General features: G+C 46.1%; 1 protein-coding gene and 1 long non-coding RNA gene across 9 annotated transcripts in view; one reads left to right on the top strand and one right to left on the bottom strand.

The window, feature by feature from the left end:
• The window catches only part of PECAM1 (platelet and endothelial cell adhesion molecule 1), a 94,195-nt gene that overhangs the window by 13,742 nt on the left and 57,467 nt on the right, over window positions 1-22,986 (top strand). For 4 of the 8 annotated variants that reach the window (XM_061392400.1, XM_061392397.1, XM_061392402.1 and 1 more), the window contains exons 1-2: window positions 17,883-18,151; window positions 18,238-18,264. In XM_061392400.1, coding sequence (XP_061248384.1) covers window positions 18,088-18,151; window positions 18,238-18,264 — 91 coding nt within the window. In that variant the 5' untranslated portion in view covers window positions 17,883-18,087. Of the gene's footprint in view, window positions 1-17,324; window positions 17,428-17,881; window positions 18,152-18,237; window positions 18,265-22,986 lie in introns of those variants that run through there. The other 4 variants (XM_061392399.1, XM_061392396.1, XM_061392403.1 and 1 more) reach the window with 3 other exon arrangements.
• LOC133232672 (uncharacterized) lies at window positions 598-8,680 on the bottom strand. The gene is made up of 2 exons (XR_009731422.1): window positions 8,004-8,680; window positions 598-1,849 (listed from the first exon to the last, which is right to left on the bottom strand). It is a non-coding gene; the product is annotated as an uncharacterized LOC133232672 (long non-coding RNA).

Raw genomic sequence — 22,986 nt, 5'->3', positions numbered from 1 at the left:
ATCATCTACATGAAACTGGTCTTGAAATTATCCAAGAAGGAAACACTTCTTTAGGAGAAGCTCGTGCATTTTAGCTAGGACGATGTTCAAAACCCCTTTACCTCTTCGAACATCCACATCTTTCCTAGGTCTCAAAATATTCCTGTTCTCTTTCCATCTTGAAGGTTCTTTTATCGGGGAGAAGATTTCTAAGTTTCTTCCAGATTCTAAGTAGCAACCTGAACATTCATGTTTTATTTTTGTCAGGGGAGCTGCCTGAACCCCCAGACCTCAGGGGAGCCCAGCCTTTAGGGAAAAGCAGACGGTGACAGAGGTAGCCCTGCCAAATACCTTCAGAGCCATTCAGCTCACCTCTTCCTCTCGGTGTAAGAAAACGAGCGTCTGTAAGGAGGACATTCTACTTCTCTCTGATTCTCCCTGTACATTTGTGGACTGGCAGAAACGGAGGACCCTCGTGCAATGCTCAGCTACCTCCTCACTGCCCTGGACCTCAGGAGAACTGGAGGGGCCGCCCCATGCAGTAAGCTCCCCAACAGCACCTTCGTCAGAGGGCATACAACCAGCACTGGAATCCTTCCGGGACAGGGAACCAGTCCATTTTTTAAAAATAGCAATTAAAAATATATTTATTAATTAATTCATTTTTGGCTGCGCTGGGTCTTTCTTGCTGCATGTGGGCTTTCTCTAGTTGCAGCTAGCAGGGGCTGCTCTCTAGTTGCCGTGTGCGGGCTTCTCATCGCCATGGCTCCTCTTACTGTGGAGCCTGGGCTCTAGGCACGTGGGCTCAGTAGTTGCGGTGCACGGTCTTAGATGCCCCGCAGCATGTGGAATCTTCTCAAATCAGCGACTGAACCCGTGTTCCCCACACTGGCAGGCAGACTTTTTTTTTTTTTAATTTTTATGTTGTTCTGGGCTGTGCTGGGTCTTCGTTGCTGCACAGGTCATTCTCCAGTTGCAGCGAGCAGGGGCTACTCTCGAGTTGCAGTGCATGGGCTTCTCATCGCCGTGGCTTCTCTTGTTGCGGAGCACGGTCTCTAGAGCACGTGGGCCTCAGGAGTTGCCATGCACGGGCTCTGGAGCACATGCTCAATAGTTGTGATGCATGGGCTTATTTGCTTTGCCGCATGTGGGATCTTCCCGGACCAGGAATTGAACCTGCGTCTCCTGCACTGGCAGGCAGATTCTTTACCACTGAGCCACCAGAGAAGCCTGGCAGGCAGGTTCTTAACCACTGGGCCACCAGGGAAGTCCTTTAATAACGATTTCTATTGAGCTAATATTAGATTCTTGTCCATTTGTAATACATAATACAGACAGCCTGTAAAATATATTTTAACCAGGTTTCCGCAGTGGTAACATCTTAATGTTGCAGTATAATGTTACAGGACCCTGACATTGATACAACCCACCTATAGGATTTACTCTCCCAGTTTTACTGTTACTTATTGTGTTTCAGTGTGTGTAAAGTTCTTAACAGCTTTATCACCATGTAGGTTCAGGTATCCATCACTGCAGGCAGTACTCAGTTCCCAAGCCACAAGCATCCTCCTGTTGCCCTTCTTTAGGCACACCCATTCCCTCCCCCATCCCCACCCCAACCTCTGGAAACTGCCCATTTGGCCTCCATTCCTAAACTTGTGTTATTTCAAAAATGTTATGCAAATAGGATCATATTTAGGGGACTGGCTCTTTTTCACTCAGCCTATTTATTGTCCTGGAGATTCATCCAAGTTGTTGCCTGTATCAATAGTTTGTTCCTTTTCTTTGCTGAGGAATATTCCATGGTGTGCATGTAACCAACATTTATTCACTGAAGGATATCTGGACGGACCCCAGTTTCTCCAGAAAGCTGAAATGACAAATAGAGCTGCTGTGAACATTCACACGAAAACTTTGTGAGTGTGTGATCCTACATTTAAATTTTCTCTGGGCAGCTTTTCCATTTTTTAAAATATATACAGCTCTAATCGAAGAAGATCCTTGAGGTCTGTGAGGGATCTGCTTGAGACCCGTGTGTTCTCACATTCTCAGAGTTGGAAATGTTTATACAGGCTCCTGGCTCGGTCTTAAATCACATGAGCCTCACGTCTGTCCGGGAGCACAGTTTCCTGTGCATAGTCTCATCCTCCAGCTTGGCTGCCTTTTTTATTGGGATGTATCTGTTTTAATTCTGTTTAATCAGGTAATGAAGCTGTAAAGAAACAGGAAGCATTAAGACAGTTGTATATAAAACAGGCTGAAGGATGGCATCCTAAAATAACCTGGGTGAATAAATATCTCATATTCCGTGCACTTAAGCTTTTGTAGGCTTTGACCCCTTCGGTCTTTGTTCTAAGCCAAAGATTTCCCTATGGTGGTGCATTTCAAGAAGCCCTGAAATGTTTTTCTTCCAGAGGCATCAGGTGTGGAGTTCAGGGCTTAGGTCTGGAGTCAGGCAGCCGGTGTTCCAATGGACATAAACCGCCTGTGGGATTGTGAGCAAGTGTACCAACCTCTTCAAGACTCTTGTTTCTCTCCTGTACAGTGAGGATAATTCTGGCGTCTAATCCACAGGATTAAATGAGACAGTCCATGAGGAGTACTGAGTGCTCAGTACATTTTAGTAGAACCTCCCTCTCCCAATCTCTTGAGAACAATGCTTCAAAAGCCTTCACTGAAGGTTGTCTGAAGGGGGCTGTGAGGGAAAATTACATCTCTCTGCCCAGAGAAAAACTTCCTGCAAGTCTCCTGTACCGAGATTCTCCCTCAGAGCCAAGCCACCACTGCCCCCACCGAATTAGCCAATTGGCCTCCCTCTGTCACCCTCGCCCCCAGATGGGCCCCTTTCTTCCCCAGGTAGCTGTTGAGATTTCGCTGCGTTTCCTCGGCGACTCTGGTCATTCTGCCACCCCTGGCTGGCACCCCACCCCCCAAGATGAAGACTGAGTGCTTGGGCTGCACTCTGCTTTCCTTCTTGTCTTTTCTGTCTCTTCCTGTCACGTTTGCTGTTTGGTTGGTCAGACGGATCCACTTGGGTTTCCACAGCAGGGACACAGATGACTTCTCACGGCATCTGGCAGGTGATGCCTGAGCTCCGTGAACAACTTCATGGTTCTTCTCAGCATCCAACCGGAGTGGTGATCCCAGCCCCACTTACGAGCAACGGAGGCCACTTAGTGACCTTCAGGATGAGGACAACTATCTTCTTTCCTTTGTTTTCAACCCTGGCAATCAGCAGGAACACTGCCCTGACTCTGCTCTGACACATGGCGTTGGCTTTGACAAATATTTGGCTCTGAGAAGCTTCGTCAGTAAGATGAAGAAATTCATAGTAGCCGGTTTTCCCCTGGACAGAACAGGTCTGCCCACCTGGCTGCTGGAGTTGGATGCAGAGGAGACTCCGCAGCCCTCTGGAAATGTCTCCCCCCTTCTCAGCTAACTTTCCCTCACTCGCTGTGTCACAGAGATCTAACTAAAATAGATCTCCGTATAATTTCTACTGAAAGGTTAAAAAATAAAAGTCCCATTCCTCTTTTGCATAAAACCAATGCAATTGAGAAATGCAAATCATTTGAGGTGATATCACCTCACACCTGTCAGAATGGCCATCAGCAAAAAATCCACAAACAATAAATCCTGGAGAAGGTGTGGAGAAAGGGGAACCCTCCTACACTGTTGGTGGGAATGTAAATTGGTGCGGCCACTTTGGAGAATAGTATGGAGGTGCCTTAAGAAACTAAAAAGAGTATGATCTAGCAATCCCACTCTGAAGCATATATCAAAGAAAAACATGGTTCAGAAGAATACATTCATCCCCACGTTCATTGCAGCATTGTTTACAATGGCCAAGACATGGAAGCAACCTAAATGTCCATCAACAGAGGAATGGATAAAGAAGATGTGACACACACACACACACACACGTATATACAATGGAATATTACTTGGCCATTAAAAAGAATGAAATAATGCTATTTGCAGCAACTTGGATGGACTTGGAGATTATCATAGTAAGTGAAGTAAGTCAGACAGAGAAGGACAAATATCATATGATGGCACTTCTATGTGAATTCTAAAAAAATGATACAAATGAACTTACTTACAAAATAGAAACAGACTCATAGACTTAAGAGAATTGAGCTTATGGTTGTGGCAAGGGAAGAGTGAGGGGAAGGATAGATTAGGAGTTTGGTTTGACATGTGCACACTGGTATATTTAAAATAGATAATTAACAAGGACCTACTCTAAGAAATAAGTAAAATTTTAAAATGAATAAATAAATAATTCAATATTTAAAGATAATGATCAGATCTTCCCAAATCTTCCTTCTTGGTCTTAACATTTCCACTTTCTTCAAATGCTCCTCTTATGATGTGGTTTTTCAAGGTCTCTTGCCTGTGTCATTTTCATCACCCCTCCATATGCTTTGGGGTGTCATCCCCTGAACTGAGCATGTGTGACAAAATATAGTGGGGCAGTTTTCTCCCCTCTCCTGAACTCTTTACTTTCGTTAATGCCGTCAACCAGGATGGCAGCCATGCTCCTTTCAAACTCATCAGTCTTTCCACTACATATCCTGCTGTTAAGAAACATGTCTGCTGTCGTCATCCTGTATTTGCAAGGCCAGCTTTGAGGGACTTCACCTTTCTATTGTGCATCATCATTTGGCCCATTGCACCCTCCTAGTGACAACTTTTCACTACTGACCCTGTCGTTTGGCCTCTTGCGTATCTCTTTCTCTCAGTGCTGTGTCATTCAGGGATCCAGTCAGCATGTTCTCAAGGCCTCCTAGAGCCATGTGGCACTCCACTCTGGGATGTCTTTTTTTTTTTTTTTTTTTTAATGTCATCTTGGATCAGTGATGCAGCACTTCTGTGAACCTTTACTTGCTTAGTTACTTATTTATATTTATTTTTTGGCCATGCCATGTGGCATGTGGGATCCTAGTTCCCTGACCAGGGATGGAACCCTGCACCCTCTGCATTGGAAGCACAGAGTCTTAACCACTGGACTGCCAGGGAGGTTCCTACAGATATCTTTTGAATTGACTTTGATCAAAACTCTTTGGATCTAATTGTCCCATACATGATAGATGCCACACTCTTCTCCATGAGGACCCCAGGACACACCTTGTCAGACATCTTGCTGAAATCCACAAGCCCTACACCTGCAGGATTTACTCATTCAACAATCTAGTAACTCTTAACTACAGAAGAAACCAGGTTAATGTGTCCTGACCTACTTTTAGAAGATATTTGCTGGGGTTTGGTCATGTCCACTTCCTTCCTGGTAACTGAAACTGCTCTCTGCCAACCTGTAACAGTTCTGCTCTGATCTGTACTATCTATTGGGTGCTCGAACCCCATTTCAGTTGCTTCACTGAGCATCTCTCATCCTGTCCTCTCCTCCTTCATGACTCTGGCCTCATCTAGCCCTTAATACATGACCTAACTCCTCCTGGGTGTGACCCTCACCGGCCAAGCTGTTGGGTCTGGCCTAGACTCCCTATTCTCTACCCTTCCCTAAATTTATTCCAGCCACAGAGGTCTGGGCCTCCTCTGTATATGTGTGTGTGTGTGTGTGTTTTCTTTGATGGAGGCTTTATTGATGTTCTGCACACAGTGAGAGCCATAACTTATTAGGAAAGATTTTAGGAAATGCTTAGATACAACGTAAAGTTTTTATATACCTAATAAATAATCTGCTGGACTTAACTTATTTATGGCCTCACTGGGTCTTCATTGCTGCGTGCAGGCTTTTCTCTAGTTGTGGTGTGCAGGCTTCTCATTGTGATGGCTTCTCTTGTTTCTGAGCATGGGCTATAGATTTCAGGCTTCAGTAGTTGTGGTACATGGGCTCAGTTGCCCTGTGGCACGTGGCATCTTCCCGGACCCAGAATCAAATCTGTGTCCCCTGCACTGGGAGGCAGATTCTCAACCACTGGACCACCAGGGAAGTCCCTGCTGGAGTTTTGTACAGGCCCTTGTGATCTGTGGGTTTAGGATTCCTTACCTCCACCCCGCCTCCTTTATTAAAACTCAGTACATTTTCTGGGTTTTAGGCTAAATAAGAGAGGGGGACAAGTTTTCCCTCCCACACCTCCATCAGCTGGAGGTCCAGCCCAGGAATAGCAGCAACATGCTTGGCCCAAAAGGCTGGGTAGGTGAAGCCTCTTAGGCAAGAACCATTGTTTCCTTTCAAAGCAGGGGATGGAGGGGTCTGCTGAGAACCAAGATGAGAGGGCCCTCACAACTCCTGATCTCTGCTTCCTCTGCGGCTGCCCTAGCCAGATTTCCTGTTAAAATTGAGCTGACACATAGATGATTATGATAAGAAATGGAAATGCACTTCTGCTGACCCCATGAAAGCCAGTTGGGCTGGCTACCCACACACAGGCTAGACTGAGAACCACTCCAGTAGGCAATGTTTTAAGTACTTTAAAGTGTTTTTCTTTCTTTAACTCCTAGAGTCGATGTGCAGAGGTGAGCAAGTCATAGAGAGATGATGGCAACTGAAGCCATCAGCCAACATTCCTGTCTCCTGCCTTCTTTGTTCTCTGCTACTTCTCCTCAATCCCTAATATTAATATTAAGATGTTAGGAGAAGGGTGGGGACTTTCCTCGTGGTCCACTTGTTAAGAATCTGCCTTCTATTGCTGGGGATGAGGGTTCCATTCCTGGTTGGGGAACTAAGAACGCACAAGACGTGGACCCATGCACCGCAACTAGAGAGCCCGTGTGATGCAAGAAAAAAGCCTGCGTACTGCAACAAAAGACCCAGCACAGCCAAAAAAATAAATAAGATAAATAAAATGTTAGGAGAAGGATGGATTTCTAAAGCCCAGAGCTTTAAGAGAACAGGTTGGAAAAATGGTGGCCACTTTGCTCTGGGCCAGGGCTTGGTCTCAGATGCCTGCCATGCAGGAGACCTGGGTTTGATCCTGGGTCAGAAAGATCCCCTGGAAAAGGGGATGGCAACCCACTCCTGTATTCTTGACTGGAGGACTGCATGAACAGAGGAGCCTGGGGGCTACCGTCCTTGAGATCACAAAGTCAGACACAACTGAACTGAAGCGACTTAGTATGCACACAATGATCCAGTCTAAGGAGGTCACTCCCTGTCTACCACCCCTCTGACTTTCCTCCCTCACTGTGCCAGTTTCTGTTTCTTTATAACAATCAACACAGTTTGTGGCTATGAATTCACTTTCTTGGGCACTTGGGTTTCATGCCTCTCCAATCAGACTATAAACTCCACCAAGGCAGAAACTAATGTATATCCAGGGATAGGGCAGCCTCCTTTCCAAACCCCTGTTGTGGAGGGCCAGGCCTTTGTCTTTCATGGAGCTTGGCCTGGTGCCTGCTTGGACTGAGAGATGCCACCCTTTCTTCTAGGGCATCATCAATACTTCATCCTGATGGGGCCTGGCCTCGAGCAGAGCGTTCCTGAGACTCCCTCTGGTCTGCAGCTGGCTTAGTGCCTTATTTCCCGCTCTGTGTCCCTCTGTGCTCCTGATCATTTGTGTCCGACCCTTTGAAATCCGTTAGACTGTAGCCCACCAGGCTCCTCTGTCCATGGGATTTCCCAGGCAAGAATACTGCAGTGGGTTGCCATTTCCTTCTCCAAGGGATCTTTCTGGCCCAGGGATCAAAACTTTGTCTCCTGTGTCTCCTGCATTGCAGGCAGATTCCTCACCCATTGAACCATCAAGGAAGCCCTTGTTTTCCCCTGATGTCCATTCAAATACCCGAAAAAGCAAAAATTGGGAATGGATGGCGTTAGCCCCTGGAAGTTCTGGCTTTTCTACTCGTGACTCCAGGTTAGCAGAAGCATTCCTGACACGGACTGCTCCTCAGAAGGGGTCCTGAGTGAGGGCTGTCAGTTAGCATACAGGATGCCCAGTTTCATTTGAGTTTCTAATCAACAATGAATAATGACTGGGAATGTCCCATGCAACATGTGAGACATGCCAAAAAATGAGTTGTTGCTTCTGTGAAATTAAAATGTAACTGGAGGGACTTACCTGATGGCCAGTGGCTAAGACTCCTCACTCCCAATCAAGAGGTCTGGGTTCGATTCCTGGTCAGGGAACTAGATCCCACATCCTACAACTGAGAGCCAGTTCAGTTCAGTCACTCAGTTGTATCCACTCTTGGTGACCTCATGGACTGTAGCACGCCAGACTTCCCTGTCCATCGCCAACTCCCGGAGCAAGCCCAAACTCATGTCCATCGAGTCGGTGATGCCATCCAACCGTCTCATCCCCTGTCGTCCTCTTCTCCTGCCTTCAACCTTTCCCAGCATCAGGGTCTTTCCTAATGAGTCACTTCTTTGCATCCGGTGGCCAAAGTATTGGAGCTTCAGCTTCAGCATGAGTCCTTCCAATGAATATTCAGGACTGATTTCCTTTGGGATTGACTGGTTTGATCTCCTTGCAGTCCAAGGGACTGTCAAGAATCTTCTCCAACACCATGGCTAAAAGCAACTGAGACTCAGTGCAGCCAAATAAATAATTTAAAAAAAATTTTTTAATTAAAAAAAAATGTAACTGGATATCAGGTATTATTATTTCCTGTCTCTGGCAGCCCCACCCTGAGCTCACCAAAGAAGTGATTACCAGGGGCCTCCTGGGAGGCCTGGCCCACTTCCAGCCCAAATCACCTGTCACCTGAGGTGAGAACATATGCATGGGCTGAGGCTGCTGCCCACCCACCCCGTGGGGGATCAGACCTCTTAAACCATCACACACACATTTCCTCCTTCACTTCTGTGGGCTCCCCAGTATCTTCATGGCTGTGCTGGTCTCAGCTTGCCCTCTCCTTAGGGTTGAATCTTGCCTCCTGGTGCGAGGGAATGACATTGGCCTTCTCTGCCCCTCAGGAGCCTAGCTCAGTGTGGAGGCCGGCCATCTGGGGCTAATTTGACACCATGGCCTGTGCACGGCCACCGTACGTGATGACTGTTTGCATTCAGCTGTGCTCCCAGCTCATTCACTCATTTAGCAGAAATTTATGCAGGGCCCCCTTATATCACAGGCATTGTGTTGACTGCATGGGGACTGGGATGAACAATAGACCCATGCCTGGGGAGATGCTTCTTGTGCATTGAATAGATAAATATGAGGTTACCAACAGTGATAGGTGCCAAGAAAGAGCTCCAGAGTGCATGTGCCACAACTGGAGAGCCCGTGTGCTGCAAGTACTGGAGCCCATACACCACAGCTAGAGAGTCCGTGCCTGGCAACGGTCCCCCATGACACAAGAAAGTCCCCATGTGCCACAGCTAGGACCTGACGCAGCCAAATAAATAAATTAGAAAAAGTTAAATGGTGCAGCATCTAACACGCTGTGACGCACACAAAGTGAAGTCTCTATTTTTTAAAAAATTGCCCATAGCCATGAATCATGATACAACCCTGTCTCCTGTCAGTGGAATGGAGGGGGGCCACCAGCGGGAGATGCAACAGCACTGACCCCTTCACAGTGTCCCACCCTGCCTCCCTTTTGCCCAGCCACCCACCTTTGCAAGGGGCCAGACTGGGGGCTATGAGGACAACACCTGGGTGGGCACAGCATTAGGGGCTTAAGCTCACGAAGACAGCTGATTTACCAGAAGGTCAATTCAGATGGGGCAACCTGGGGCCCAAAGCAGACCCTACCACTGTTGTGATCATTACTCGTGTTTGTAATGTTACTACTTTCATATTTGTGCTCCATGGGTTAAATGGGCTTTCAAATGCTAACTTACATTTTCTCTTCATAACCAGCCTGTGAAATGGGTTGAGTGGGCATCAGTTCAGTTGAGTTTAGTCACTCAGTCGTGTGCGACTCTTTGTAACCTCATGGACTGTAGCATGCCAGGCCTCTCTGTCTGTCACCAACTCCCAGAGTTTACTCAAACTCATGTCCATTGAGTCGGTGATGCCATCCAACCATCTCATCCACTGTGGTCCCCTTCTCCTCCTGCCTTCAATGTTTCCCAGCATCAGTGAGTCAGTTCTTCGCATTAGGTGGCTAAAGTACTTGAGTTTCAGCTTCAGCATCAGTCCTTCCAATGAATATTCAGGACTGATTTCCTTTAGGATGGACTGATTTCCTTTAGGATCTAAAATTTCCTTTAGATCCTTTTGGATCTCCTTGAAGTCCAAGGGACTCTCAAGAGTCTTCTCCAGCACCACAGTTCAAAAGCATCAATTCTTTGGTGCTTAGTTTTCTTTATAGTCCAACTCTCACATCCATACATGACTACTGGAAAAACCATAGCTTTGACTAGATGGACCTTTGTTGGCAAAGTAATGTCTCTGCTTTTGAATATGCTATCTAGGTTGGTCATAACTTTTCTTCCAAGGAGCAAGCATCTTTTAATTTCATGGCTGCAGTCACCATCTGCAGTGATTTTTGGAGCCCCCAAAATAAAGTCTGTCACTGTTTCCACTCTTTCCCCATTTATTTGCCATGAAGTGATGCGACCACATGCCATGATTAGTTTTCTGAATGTTGAGTTTTAAGCCAACTTTTTCACTCTGCTCTTTCACTTTTATCAAGAGGCTTTTTAGTTCTTTGCTTTCTGCCATAAGGGTGGTGTCATCTGCATGCCTGAGGTTATTGATATTTCTCCTGGCACTCTTGATTCCACCTTGTGCTTCATCCAGCCCAGCGTTTCTCATGATGTACTGTGCATATAAGTTAAATAAGCAGGGTCACAATATACAGCCTTGACGTACTTCTTTCCTGATTTGGAAACAGTCTGTTGTTCCATGTCCAGTTCTAACTGTTGCTTCCTGACCTGCATACAGATTTCTCAGGAGGCAGGTCAGGTGGTCTGGTATTCCCATCTCTTGAAGAATTTTCCACAGTTTGTGGTGATCCACACATCCAAAGGCTTTGGCATAGTCAATAAAGCAGAAGTAGATGTTTTTCTGGAACTTTCTTGCTTTTTTTGATGATCCAACAGATGTTGGCAATTTGATCTCTGGTTTCTCTGCCTTTTCTAAATCCAGCTTGAACATCTGGAAGTTCACGGTTCACGTACTGTTGGATCCTGTCTTGGAGAATTTTGAGCATTAAATTACTAGCATGTACTGCTGCTGCTGCAAAGTCACTTCAGTCGTGTCTGACTCTGTGCAACCCCATAGACGGCAGCCCACCAGGCCCCGCCATCCCTGGGATTCTCCAGGCAAGAACACTGGAGTGGGTTGCCATTTCCTCCTCCAATGCATGAAAGTGAAAAGTGAAAGTGAAGTCACTCAGTCATGTCCGACTCTTAGCGACCCCATGGACTGCAGCCTACCAGGCTCCTCCGTCCATGGGATTTTCCAGGCAAGAGTACTGGAGTGGGGTGCCATTGCCTTCTCCGTACTAGCATGTGAGAAGAGTGCAATTGTGCGGTAGTTTGAACATTCTTTGGCATTGCCTTTCTTTGGGATTGGAATGAAAATTGACCTTTTCCCGTCCTGTGGCCACTGCTGAGTTTTCCAATTTGCTGGTATATTGAGTGCAGCACTTTCACAGCATCATCTTTTAGGATTTGAAATAGCTCAAGTGGAATCCCATCACCTCCACTAGCTTTGTTTGTAGTGATGTTTCCTAAGGCCCACTTGACTTTGCATTCCAGGATGTCTCGCTGTAGGTGAGTGATCACACCATCATGGTTATGTGGGTCATGAAGATCTTTTTTGTATAGTTCTGTGTATTCTTGCCACCTCTTCTTAATGTCTTCTGCTTCTGTTAGGTCTATATCATTTCTGTCCTTTATTGAGCCCATCTTTGCATAAAATGTTCCCTTGGTATCTCTAATTTTCTTGAAGAGATCTCTAGTCTTTCCCATTTTATTGTTTTCCTTTATTTCTTTGCATTGATTGCTGAGGAAGGCTTTCTTATCTCTCCTTGCTATTCTTTGGAACTCTGCATTCAAATGGGTATATCTTTCCTTTTTTCCTTTCACTTCTCTTCTTTTCACAGCTATTTGTAAGGCCTCCTCAGACAGCCATTTTGCTTTTTTGCATTTCTATTTCTTGGGGATGTTCTTGATCTCCATCTCCTGTACAATGTCATGAAACTCTGTTTCCTGTACAATGTCCGTAGTTCTTCAGGCACTCTGTCTATCAGATCTAATCCCTTGAATATATTTCTCACTTCCACTGTATAATGGTAAGGAATTTGATTTAAGTCCTACCTGAATGGTCTAGTGGTTTTTCCTACTTTCTTCAATTGCAGTCTAAATTTGGCAATAAGGAGTTCATGATCTGAGACACAGTCAGCTTCTGGTCTTGTTTTTGCTGACTGTATAAAGCTTCTTATTTTTGGCTGTGAAGAATATAATCAATCTGATTTTGGTATTGACCATCTGGTGATGTCCATGTGAGGAGTCATCTCTTGTCTTGTTGGAAGAGGGTGTTTGCTATGATGAATGCGTTCTCTTGGCAAAACTTTATTAGCCTTTGCCCTGCTTCACTCTGTATTCCAAGGCCAAATTTGCCTGTTACTCCAGGTGTTTCTTGACTTTCCTACTTTTGCATTCCAGTCCCCTATAATGAAAAGAACATCTTTTTTGGGTGTTAGTTCTAGAAGGTCTTGTAGGTCTTCATAGAACCGTTCAACTTCAGCTTCTTCAGCATTACTGGTTGGGGCATAGACTTGGATTACTGTGATATTGAATGGTTTGCCTTGGAAACAAACAGAGATCATTCTGTCGTTGAGATTGCATCCAAGTACTGCATTTTGGACTCTTTTGTTGACTGTGTGCCTCCAGTGTGAGTGGGCATACTATTCCCATTTTATAGTAAGAGAAAGTGAACCTCAAAACACTAACCCTACTGAGCTACAGAGAAAGGACTGGAAACCCAGGCTTCTGTTCTGTGTATTAGTACATGTCTGTGAGGTAACTTTCAAATCTGGCCAACATGGGCTTAGGCCCACACGTTAACTGGCCAAGGTTAATTAATCACACCTCCAGTCACAGGCCAGTCACAGGTCACGGCTGGGGCAAATGACTGATATCTTATTTCCTATGACTGTAGTCATGAAACAGATGGGGGCTTGGTTCTCCTGGGTGCCCGTGGCCCTCTGACATCCTTGTTACCTGTCTCTTCCTCCCACCCCCACCCCAGCTTCTCAGAAAAACCACTTCCTGAAGTGTAGCCCACCAGGCAGCTTTTTCAGGCGGCTAGTGAATTGCAGTGATTTGGATCTGTGACATTCCTGGTGTTTGAAGGCAGCAGCACAGTGTGTAGGCAGCATCCTGTCCTCCTGAGAAGAGGGTGAAGAGAGCCGTGCTGTGGGAGCAACAGGTCCCCGGGTGAGCTCGTCCTGCTTGGTGGGCACTCCTGGGGTCTCCATCCTTGGCAATGTGGGAGTCAGTTTCTTGATTATTTACCAAGGAGTTAAAATAGTTATGTGAAATCTTTTTTTTTTTTTTCTGATTAAGGAATCCACTAAGAACCAGAGGAAGGAACAGGAAGATATGTGGGGGCCACACACATATAGAAAGTCAGCTGATGGCCTATTTTTAAAAAGGTGAAATAGAGAAAAATTCCTTTACACCTTTTGATTAATTAATTAGACTGCATTGGGTTTCAGTTGCTGCATTCGGGATCTTCATTTTGGTGCACGGATTCTCTAGTTGTGGCGTGCAGGCTTCAGTAGCTGTGGCACTCAGGCTTAGCAACTCTGTAGCATGTTGTATCTTATTTCCCTGACCAGGAATGGAACCCTTGTCCTCTGAATTGCAAGGCGGATTCTTGAGCACTGGACCACCAGGGAAGTCCCTCCTTTTATACATTTTTAACTTTGATTAAGACATTCAAACTTTACAAATGAAAACTAAGGGGCATGACTATCTTTTCAAGGAATGAAATAAATGATGGAGAATATATGCTTCAGTTCTTATCTCACAGCCAAGGCACAAGAGAAAAGGAAGAGATTTCCATGAGAACTAGAAGGAGTGGTTCCCCTGGAAAGAGAGTGAGAGTGAGACAGACAAACCCATGGAGAATGGTGAGGGAGGCTCTCCCATGAGGACCCCCAAGTCCTGTGAAGAACCAGCCCCGTGTCGCCTTGACTCTGGGCCTTAGCCCAGGTCACCCTGCTGTGCTGCCTGGGTCGGGGTAGGGGATGGGTACAGGAGTTGTTTTATTTTGTTATTATTGTTTTAAAAATATTTATTTACTTGACTATACCAGGTCTTAGTTGCAGCATGTGAGATCTTAGATTTTAGTTGCAACATGCAGAATCTTTACTTGTGGGCATACAGGCTGTTAATTGCCTCATGTGGGATCTAGTTCCCTGACCAGGGAACAAACCTGGGCCCCCTGCAATGGAAGCATGAAATCTTAGCCACCGGACCGCTAGGGAAGTCCCTACAACAGCCATTTCAAATGGTTTCCAACACCCTGATACATTCACATGATTTAAAAACTAAAAGGGGCACAGTTTATAATGAAAAATATACTGAAAACTATAAAACTGCTGAGAGAAAGTAAAGAAGACAAATAAATGGAGAGATATGCCATGTTCATGGGCCAGACACTCAGTATTGTTAGGTCATCAGTTCTCCTCAAATTGATTTCCACGAATTTCAATGAAATTCCAATAAAATTTTTGGAAGGCTTCTTTTTGGGTTGAAATTGAGAAGTTGATTTTAAAACTATATGGAAGGATGAAGGGTTTAGAGTAGTCCAAATAACTTTGAAAAGGAAGAGAAATGTTTGAGGAGTAACACTACCTGACTTTAGGATGTATTTTAAAGCTACAGAAATCAAAACTGGATGGTACTGCATAAAGGTAAACCCATAGATCAGTGGAACAGACTCCAGACTCCAGAATATATGTGCTCACTATGGACAACTGCTTTTCAGCAGAAGTTCAAGGAGAATTAGCAGGACAAAAGATAGTCTTTTCAACAAACAATGCCAGAACAATTGGACATCCATATGCAAACAAAAAAAGAGCGAGAGAGAACTTTGATCCACGTCTTGTATCATGTACAAAAGTTAACTCAAAATAGATAATAGATTGAAATGTAAAAATATAGGGGAAAAATTTTTGAGACTTTGGTAGGCAAAGATATTTTAGACTTGACACCAAAAGGAAATCTGATCCATTTAGACGTCGTACATTAGATGTGATCCATAAAAGGAAAAATGGATAAATTTGGCTTCAGTCCTAAAAACGTAAAGCTTCTGCTTATCGAAAGATACCATTAAGAAGATAAAAGACAGGATGAGATGGTTGAATGGCATCACCGACGCAATGGACATGAGTTTGAGAAAGCTCCGGGAGTTGCTGATGGATAGGGAAGCCTGGCGTGCTGCAGTCCATGGGATCAGACACAACTGAGCGACTGAACTGAAGAAGATAAAAAAAACATGCCACAAGCTAGGAGAAAATATTTGCAAATCCCATAATTGATAAAAGACTTGTATCCAGAATATATAAAGAATTCTAAAAGCACAACACTAAGAAAACAAACAACCTAACTAATAATAGAGCAAAAGATTTTAATAGACCCATTAAGTAACAAATAAGTACAAAAAAATATGTTCAATATCGTTAGTCATTAGGAAAATGCAAGTTAAAACCATAATAAGAAAGCACTATGCTCCCCATGTGGCTCAGTGGTAAAGAATCCGCCTGCCAGTGCAGGAGACTTGACCCAATCCCTGGGTCAGGAAGATCCCCTGGAAGAGGAAATGTCAACCCACTCCAGTATTCTTCCCTGGAATATTCCATGGACAGAGGAGCCTGGCGGGCTATAGTCCATGGATTCACAAAGAGTTGGACATGACTGAGAGCATGCACATACACATGCTCCCTATTAGAATGGCTAATTTGGAAAGGTTGACCTGCCACTGTTAGTGAGGATGTGAAGCAAGTAGGACTCTCACACGCTCCTGATGGGAATGTAAAATGGTGTAATCAGCGTGCGAAACAGTTTGGCAGTGTTTACCATAAAGCCTAGGCATTCTGCTTCTAGCTATTTACTCAAGTGAAATGAAAGGATGTGTCCAGATAAAGGCTTGTTTATAGCAGCTCTATCTGTGTGAGGTCAAAACTGGAAACAACCCACATGTCCATAAGTGGGTGAATAAACAAACTGGTATTTTCATGCAATGAAAGTTTACTCGGCAATAAAAAAAAAAAAAAGTGAAGTATTGATTATGCTGATTGAAAGAAGATAACCCCCCCCAAAAAAAAACAATAAAAAAGTACATACTATCTGAGTCCATTTATATACATATTAGAGTTAGCTCTTTGTCTATGATGGGAGTTGCAAATATTTTTTCCAGTTTGTAGTTTTTCTCTTGGCTGAACTCTTTTGGAAGGATGGTGGGCAAAGCAGAACTTTAATTCATAGAGTATAATTTGCCAACATTTCATATTATGACTTCTGGATTTTAAATCATAATTAAACCAGCCTTTGCCCAAGGCATGAGGAATTCTTTTATGTTTTCTTCTAGAACTTGTATGTTTCATTTGTACCTTCAGATTGGTCTATTTGGAATTTATTCTGCTGCGTAGTGTACACTGTAGGATATAGTTTTTCTACTTTTTTAAAAAACAGTAACGCATTTGCTGAAATAAAGCTTTATTTTCTGTTGGTGTGTTCTAAAAGTACTAGCATTGTATATGAAACAATGACTAATTTTTGGACGTTTACTTTGGAACTTAGGGCCGTGGGGTGGGACAATTATCACTCTTGCTTGAATGTCACTTTGAGAGGCAGAAGTTGCTTACTCTACAGTAGGTAAAAGTCACCTTTGACACCAACATTTATTTTATTACTCATGACGTTTCCTTTCTTTTCCTGCCAAATTAAAGTTTGGTAGATGGGTGGGGGTGATTTCCAATAGGTTGCCAAAGAAGGCAGTTTATAGCAGGGAGTGGAAAATACAAAACAACAACAACCAAGAAAAAAAAATAGAAAAAAAAAATCCTTTCTGCACGCATTGCCCTCTGACAGCTCTTATCAAAACATCCAGATTTACATGTGACAGTATTCCAGAGTACCTTTTCAGAAAGTAGCACTGTGACCCCCCAAGGCAATGATACTCACTTTCCGACCATACAATTAACTTGTCCTCTTTCAGCCAATCAGCCACTTTACTAGTGTTTTTTGATCATTTACTAGGCAACAGGCACTGGGCCTGCCACCATGGAGCCAGCGGTCTGCTTGGGGAGGAGGGAAGCATGGTAAAAGTGTCTGAGAAAGGAAGGCGAGGGGGCCCAGAGGAAGGGCAGCTCAGTGTGGGGAAGACAGGGGAGGATGCTGAAGGATTGATGCCTCGACTGAGTTATGATGAATGGGTAGGAATTCGTCAGAAAAGGAGAGGGGAAAGGGTACCAGAGCATTGGCAAAGTCACAGACATGTGATGTGTTCTGGGAACTATAAATTTCAGCAACCAGAGGGCAGGGCAAGGAAGGAAGAAGTGAGAGACCAGGCTGGAGGGGTAAGCAAGGGCTGGGCCGTGAAGGATGGGAAAACGGACTTTCTCTGGAGGGCAATGGGGGGAGGGCATTACAGGGACTCCCTGACAGACCTGTAATTCAAAAAAAAATTCAGTCCTCTCCACTCCATGCCCGTGTCAGGAAAGGCAGGAGGTCCAGACTTGGGCTGTGTGAGAAGAGACCCCTTGGAGGGGCCAGAGGAAAAGCAGAGAGATATGCTGAGTGTGCGGGGAGAGAAGCCCTTTGTGGGAAGGTTGGAGAAAGGGAGGGAGGAACCTCTCAGGCTGCCATGAGAAGGGGGCCCCCAGACCCAGTGGAGACACAAAGAGGGTCAGGAGCGCTGAGGCAAATGTCACTCATGCCTCCCCCCGACCCCAAACAAACTGAACAAAGCAGCTGCGCTCAGTGGCCCCTCAGGAAGGCCAGTCATTTCCTGAGGAGATATGAGGCCGCCCAGGCATTGTTCCCGGTTTCCAGCATGGCTGCCATTACCTGACCAGCGCCTCGGCCAGTGTGTCCGCAGCGCCTGGAGAGGCTCCCAATCGTGGTCTCTGCTTTTCACAGGGCAGGTCTCTCAACTGCGACTCCAGAGAAGTGTCTTCTGCCCCCCGGGGCATGGCCCCAAAGCAGAAGTAACCGCCGAAGTCTCCGCTCCTCTCAGGATGCAGCTGAGGTGGACCCAGCGGGGCATGATGTGGCTCGGAGCCCTGCTGACCCTTCTGCTCTGTGAGTTCCCACTCTTGCTCAACATCACTTAAGCTTCTTGAGAAGGGAAGCTCATGAAATCAATGTATTTCTCCTGTCTTTTCCAGGTTCAAGCCTCAAAGGTCAAGAAAACTGTAAGTCGTGAGATTCCCATCTAGCTTCATTACCTCTTTCTGTGACTCTTTCTGCTTGTTGGGATTGGTGGGTGAAGAGAGGGGTGATTAGAAAGTGAGTGATTCCACAATTTGTTTTTTGTTGTTGTTGTTCTACCATAAATTTCTTTCTTTTTTTATTTTTAAGATTTATTTGTTATTTATTTCATTTTAGTTTTTGGCTGTGGTGGGTCTTCTTGCTGCACTCAGGGTTTTCTAGCTGTGGCGAGTGGAGATTCCTCTCTAGTTACGGTGCACGGCGGGCTTCTCATTGTGGTGGCTTCTCTTGTAGCCCACAGGCTCAGTTACTCCTCAGCACGTGGAATCTCCCAGATCAGGAATCGCACTGTTGTCCCTCGCATTGCAAGGTGGATTCTTAACCACTTGACCACTAGGGAAGCCCTCTACCATAGCATATCTATTTTTCATATCCCCAATTGTTTTTATTAAAAAATGAGATACAATCAACTTGTTAGATTCATGAAGTCAGAACAGAGTTTAAATTGTCGTTATGACTTCTCTCCTAAATGATCTAAAACAGATTAGATATCATCTCCCACCTATCCATGAGGCTATGATATCTAACATACCTGCAAATTATCTGCAAAATACCTGTAATATTTTGTTCTGGGGCACGAGAAGCGGGTTTTTGCCTGACTTTGAAATCTGGCTTTGAAATCTAGGGCTGATTTGAATCATTAAGATAAGCAGGTTTTGTTGTGCTTCATCTGGGACCGAGTGAAGTAAGGGACTGGGCGGGGTCTGGGGACTGAATAGAGGCAGAGCTCACAGAATGAGATCCCCTTGTCAGAGGTCACTTCAGTTGGCAGAAGCAGGGTGACTGGGTTGCTGCTTGGAGATGCCTTATGTGCGTGGTGCTGTTTGCTGAGCCCCGGCTGGGAGCAGTCACTCGCGTGGGGAGGGCTCAGGAGGCCGATCTGGCAGGTCTCCTGCCATAGCCCAAGTGCTTCGAAGGATGTTTGATCCCCATGGCATCCCACAGAATCAGGATGTCCATTAGCTTCATAATTAGACTAATTGACCGATGAAATCTCTGACCCTCAGAGGAACTTGTCCAAAAAGAGCCGGTTAGAACATCAGCAATAGAACCTCCTGTTCTCGAAACCTGATTGTCTGGAGTCTGGAGCCACAGGCTTGACTCAAATCTTTAAAGCTACTGTTACTCTGTCTCTTGGAGCCTTTTTTTTTTTTTTTTGAGGTACCTGTGTACTGTTATTTGTTTGTTTTAAAATTTTGTTCATTTTGGGCTGTGCTGAGTCTTTGTTGCTGTTTGGGGGCTTTGTCTAGTTGCGGTGAGCAGGGGTTACCCTCCAGTTGCCCTGCCTGGACTTCTCATTGCAGTGGCTTCTTTGTTGCAAGAGCACGGTCTTTAGGAAGTGTGGGTTCTAGAGTGAGCAGGCTTCAGTAGTTGTGGTCATGGGCTTAGTTGCCACAATCCTCCCAGACCAGGGATCAAACCCATGTCCCCTGCCTTGATAGGTGGACTCTCAACCACTGGACCACCAGGGACGTCCCTCTTTGAGCCTTTTTCTCAGTCTGTAAAATGAATGTGATAAGTCAGTATGAGATGAGATTAAAGACGTGACTCACCTGCCCGACATGTAGTGGTTAGTAAAGTAATGGTTTATCATGGTTCTAGCTCAGGGCTTCCCCAGTGGCTCATCAGTAAAGAATCCGTCTGCAATGCAGGAGATTTGGGTTCGACCCCTGGGTCAGAAAGATCCCCTGGAGAAGGAAATGGCAACCCACTCGAGTATTCTTGCCTGGAAAATCCCATGGACAGAGGAGCCTGGTGGACTACAGTTCTTGGGGTCTCAACGACTCAATAACAACAATGATCCTAGTTCACCATCACCCTCATAGCTTCTCCTCTCTCTGTCCCCTGCAGCCTTGTGCCTCTGCTTTGGTCCAGACCACACCCTGCCTCTGGACTTCTTCAGCTCTCCGTTCTTCATCCCTTTGGAGCCCTATACTAAGGTCACAGGTGTAGAGCCCTGTACCAAGGTCATAGGATAAAAATCTCTGGAATGACCAAGCCCCATACCAAAATGTCATGGTCCATGTGCATTTTGGAAAAGAATTTCCAGACATGAGGCAGAATGAGATGAGAAGAAAGTTTCTTAGAGTGGGAGACGCTGTTAGAACAGCAGGCTGTCTCAAGGGAGAGACATTTCTGAAAATCATTTCTCAGGCTAGTAGCCTGTTTTTATAGCCCCAGGACAGACAATTCCTACTGGAATGGTGGCATTAGGTGATTGGTTAGGATGCTCTTTGTGTGTGTGTGTGTGTATGTGTTAGTAGCTCAGTCGTGTCTGACTCTTTGCGATCCCGTGGACTGCAGCACGCCAGGCCTCCTTGTCCATCACCAACTCCTGGAGTTCACCCAAACTCATGTCCATTGAGTCAGTGAGGCCATCCAACCATCTCATCCTCTGTGGTCCCCTTCTCCTCCTGCTTTCAGTCTTTCCCAGCATCAGGGTCTTTTCAAATGAGTCAGCTCTTCACATCAGATAGGGTGGGTATTTTACCTAATACTGGGTCAGGGAACTGACCAGTTTAGATCCAGAGGCTCGTGGCAACAGTTGCAGTGGGGCTTGGTCAGTCCCAGAGATGTTTATCCTATGACCTTGGTATAGGACTCTCACAGTCAGGGGGAAGTCAATGACTCCTTGCCCGGGTTTCCCAGAGAAAGGTCTTTGTAACTTTGGGGAAGACCTCAGGCTCTCCGACTGCCTCCTCAGGCCTCCATCCTATTTTACATAAGGTGCCTGTTCAGGGTCACAGCTGGCTGATGGCAGAGCCAGGTGGGGGGCCTGGGACTCAGGTCTACCATTCCTTAGACCACCCAGGACCATGTGCATGACCGGCCAGCCTGGTCCATGATTGAGGTGCTTGGTCGGCCCTGGCCCTTCCTCTCCTTTTACCTCAGGCCCCCACCCAACCCCAGCCAGCCAGTCTCAGGAGATGACCTCAGCTCCCTCTTCACCTAGAATACAAGGCTGTCTGGAGGGAACTCCCTCCACTTCCCGCCCTGCCCCGGCTTCAGGCTTATCTGCCTCCCCACCCGTCCTCCCAGCTTCCCTCCTGGCTTCAGAGGCCATGTCTACCCCGCAGCTGGGTAGGGCCAGCTGGCCCACCTGGGCTCTGAGCCCATCCCTGGCATCACCCGCTCCCCCAGAATCTCACGCTGTCTCTGACTGATCCCCCTGCCCCACTTTTAGTAGCTACCCCTGCCTTTGTGGCTCTTTCAGTCTACAAATGTGATTAGTAACACTTTATTTTAGGAAAAAGAAAAATCATAAACAAACCCCCCCCATTTATCTTCTGTCCCCCTATCTATCTACTCCCTTCCTCAGTCAAACTTCTCTGAAGCCTTGTTTCTTTAATTTAATTATTTATTTCTTTATTTTGGGGCTGCTTGGTATTCGGAATCTTAGTTCCCTGACCGGGCACTGAACCCATGCCCTCTGCAGTGGAAGCGTGGAGTGTTAACCACTGGACCATCAGGGAAATCCTCTGAAGCCTGGTTTCTAATCACTTCTCTGCCTCCTCACCTCTCAGTCGACCCTACCAGGTGTAGGTCTGGCTTTGGCCCCTACACCTCCTGAATCCTCACTAAGAGGAGATGCCAAATGCCGTGAACACATCCAGACCTTCGCCTTCAGGACCCCAGTGTTTGCACAAAGCCTCTTTCTTTGGCCTTGTAAACCCTCTTCCCTGGTGTTCTCCCACCTTTCTGATGGGGAGACTTGGACTTTTTCCCCAGGGAGATTTGGACTTTCCCAGAGTCTGATCCTCGCTGAAGCTCATCTCCTCCTCCCTCCCCCAACACACACCTCCACGTGCCCACCCTTCAGTTCCACTCCAGCTCTGGCTGCTTTACTGATGGTCAGGCTTCCTCCGAGGCCATGGCTGACATTTCCTCCTAGTCATCCCTCAGGGTCCCTCAAACCAGCTGCAGCACCAGGACTGTGTCCCGCCCTTATCTCTGTCTGGCCTTGTCTCCTTTAGTCCATTGCGCCTCTATCCTCCCGCCCAGGCACCTAATCCAGGAACCTTATCTTCTACGCTTTACCTCGATCCCCATGGCCAATCAAACAGGCCAAATACATATAACAAATATTATTTTATACTGTTTTGGCTGCACTGCATAACGTGTAGGATCTTAGTTCCCTCACCAGGGATGGAACCCATGTCCTTGCAGTACACTCGTAATGTTGTACAAACATCACCACTGTCCAGCTCCAGAACATTTTCTTCACCCTCAAAAAAGCGAAGTCCTTCTGCATCCAGTAAACACTTCTCGAGCCCATCCCCGCCCCTCGGCCCACTGTGTCTGCCCGAGCTCAGGCCGCATCAGCTTTCACCTGAACCTTCATGCACCTAGTTACAGCCTCCCCTTCCAGCCCACAGTGATCTTTCTAAAGCTCTGTCATCCTGCTACCCCCCACCCCTCCCAAGACCCTGAGGACAGGGCCCAGCGGGTCAGCATGGTGGACAAGGCCCTCTGTGCTGGCACCTCCTACCTGCCCCCACACTCTGGTTCCTATAAGCACCTGTGCCCGGAATTCATTGATTTCTCCTGCCCCTGTGCTGTGGTACACGCTGTTCTCCTGCCCCGAGTCCCCCACCCATCCCTTCTGTCCTGGCCCAAGGCTCAGTTCCGGGGTCACTTCCTTCAGA

The sequence above is a fragment of the Bos javanicus genome, chromosome 19 (assembly GCF_032452875.1).
Source record: "Bos javanicus breed banteng chromosome 19, ARS-OSU_banteng_1.0, whole genome shotgun sequence".
Classification (NCBI taxonomy): Eukaryota; Metazoa; Chordata; class Mammalia; order Artiodactyla; family Bovidae; genus Bos; species Bos javanicus.
Note: the sequence above shows the minus strand (reverse complement) of the source record. Positions and strands in the feature narration are given on the sequence as shown.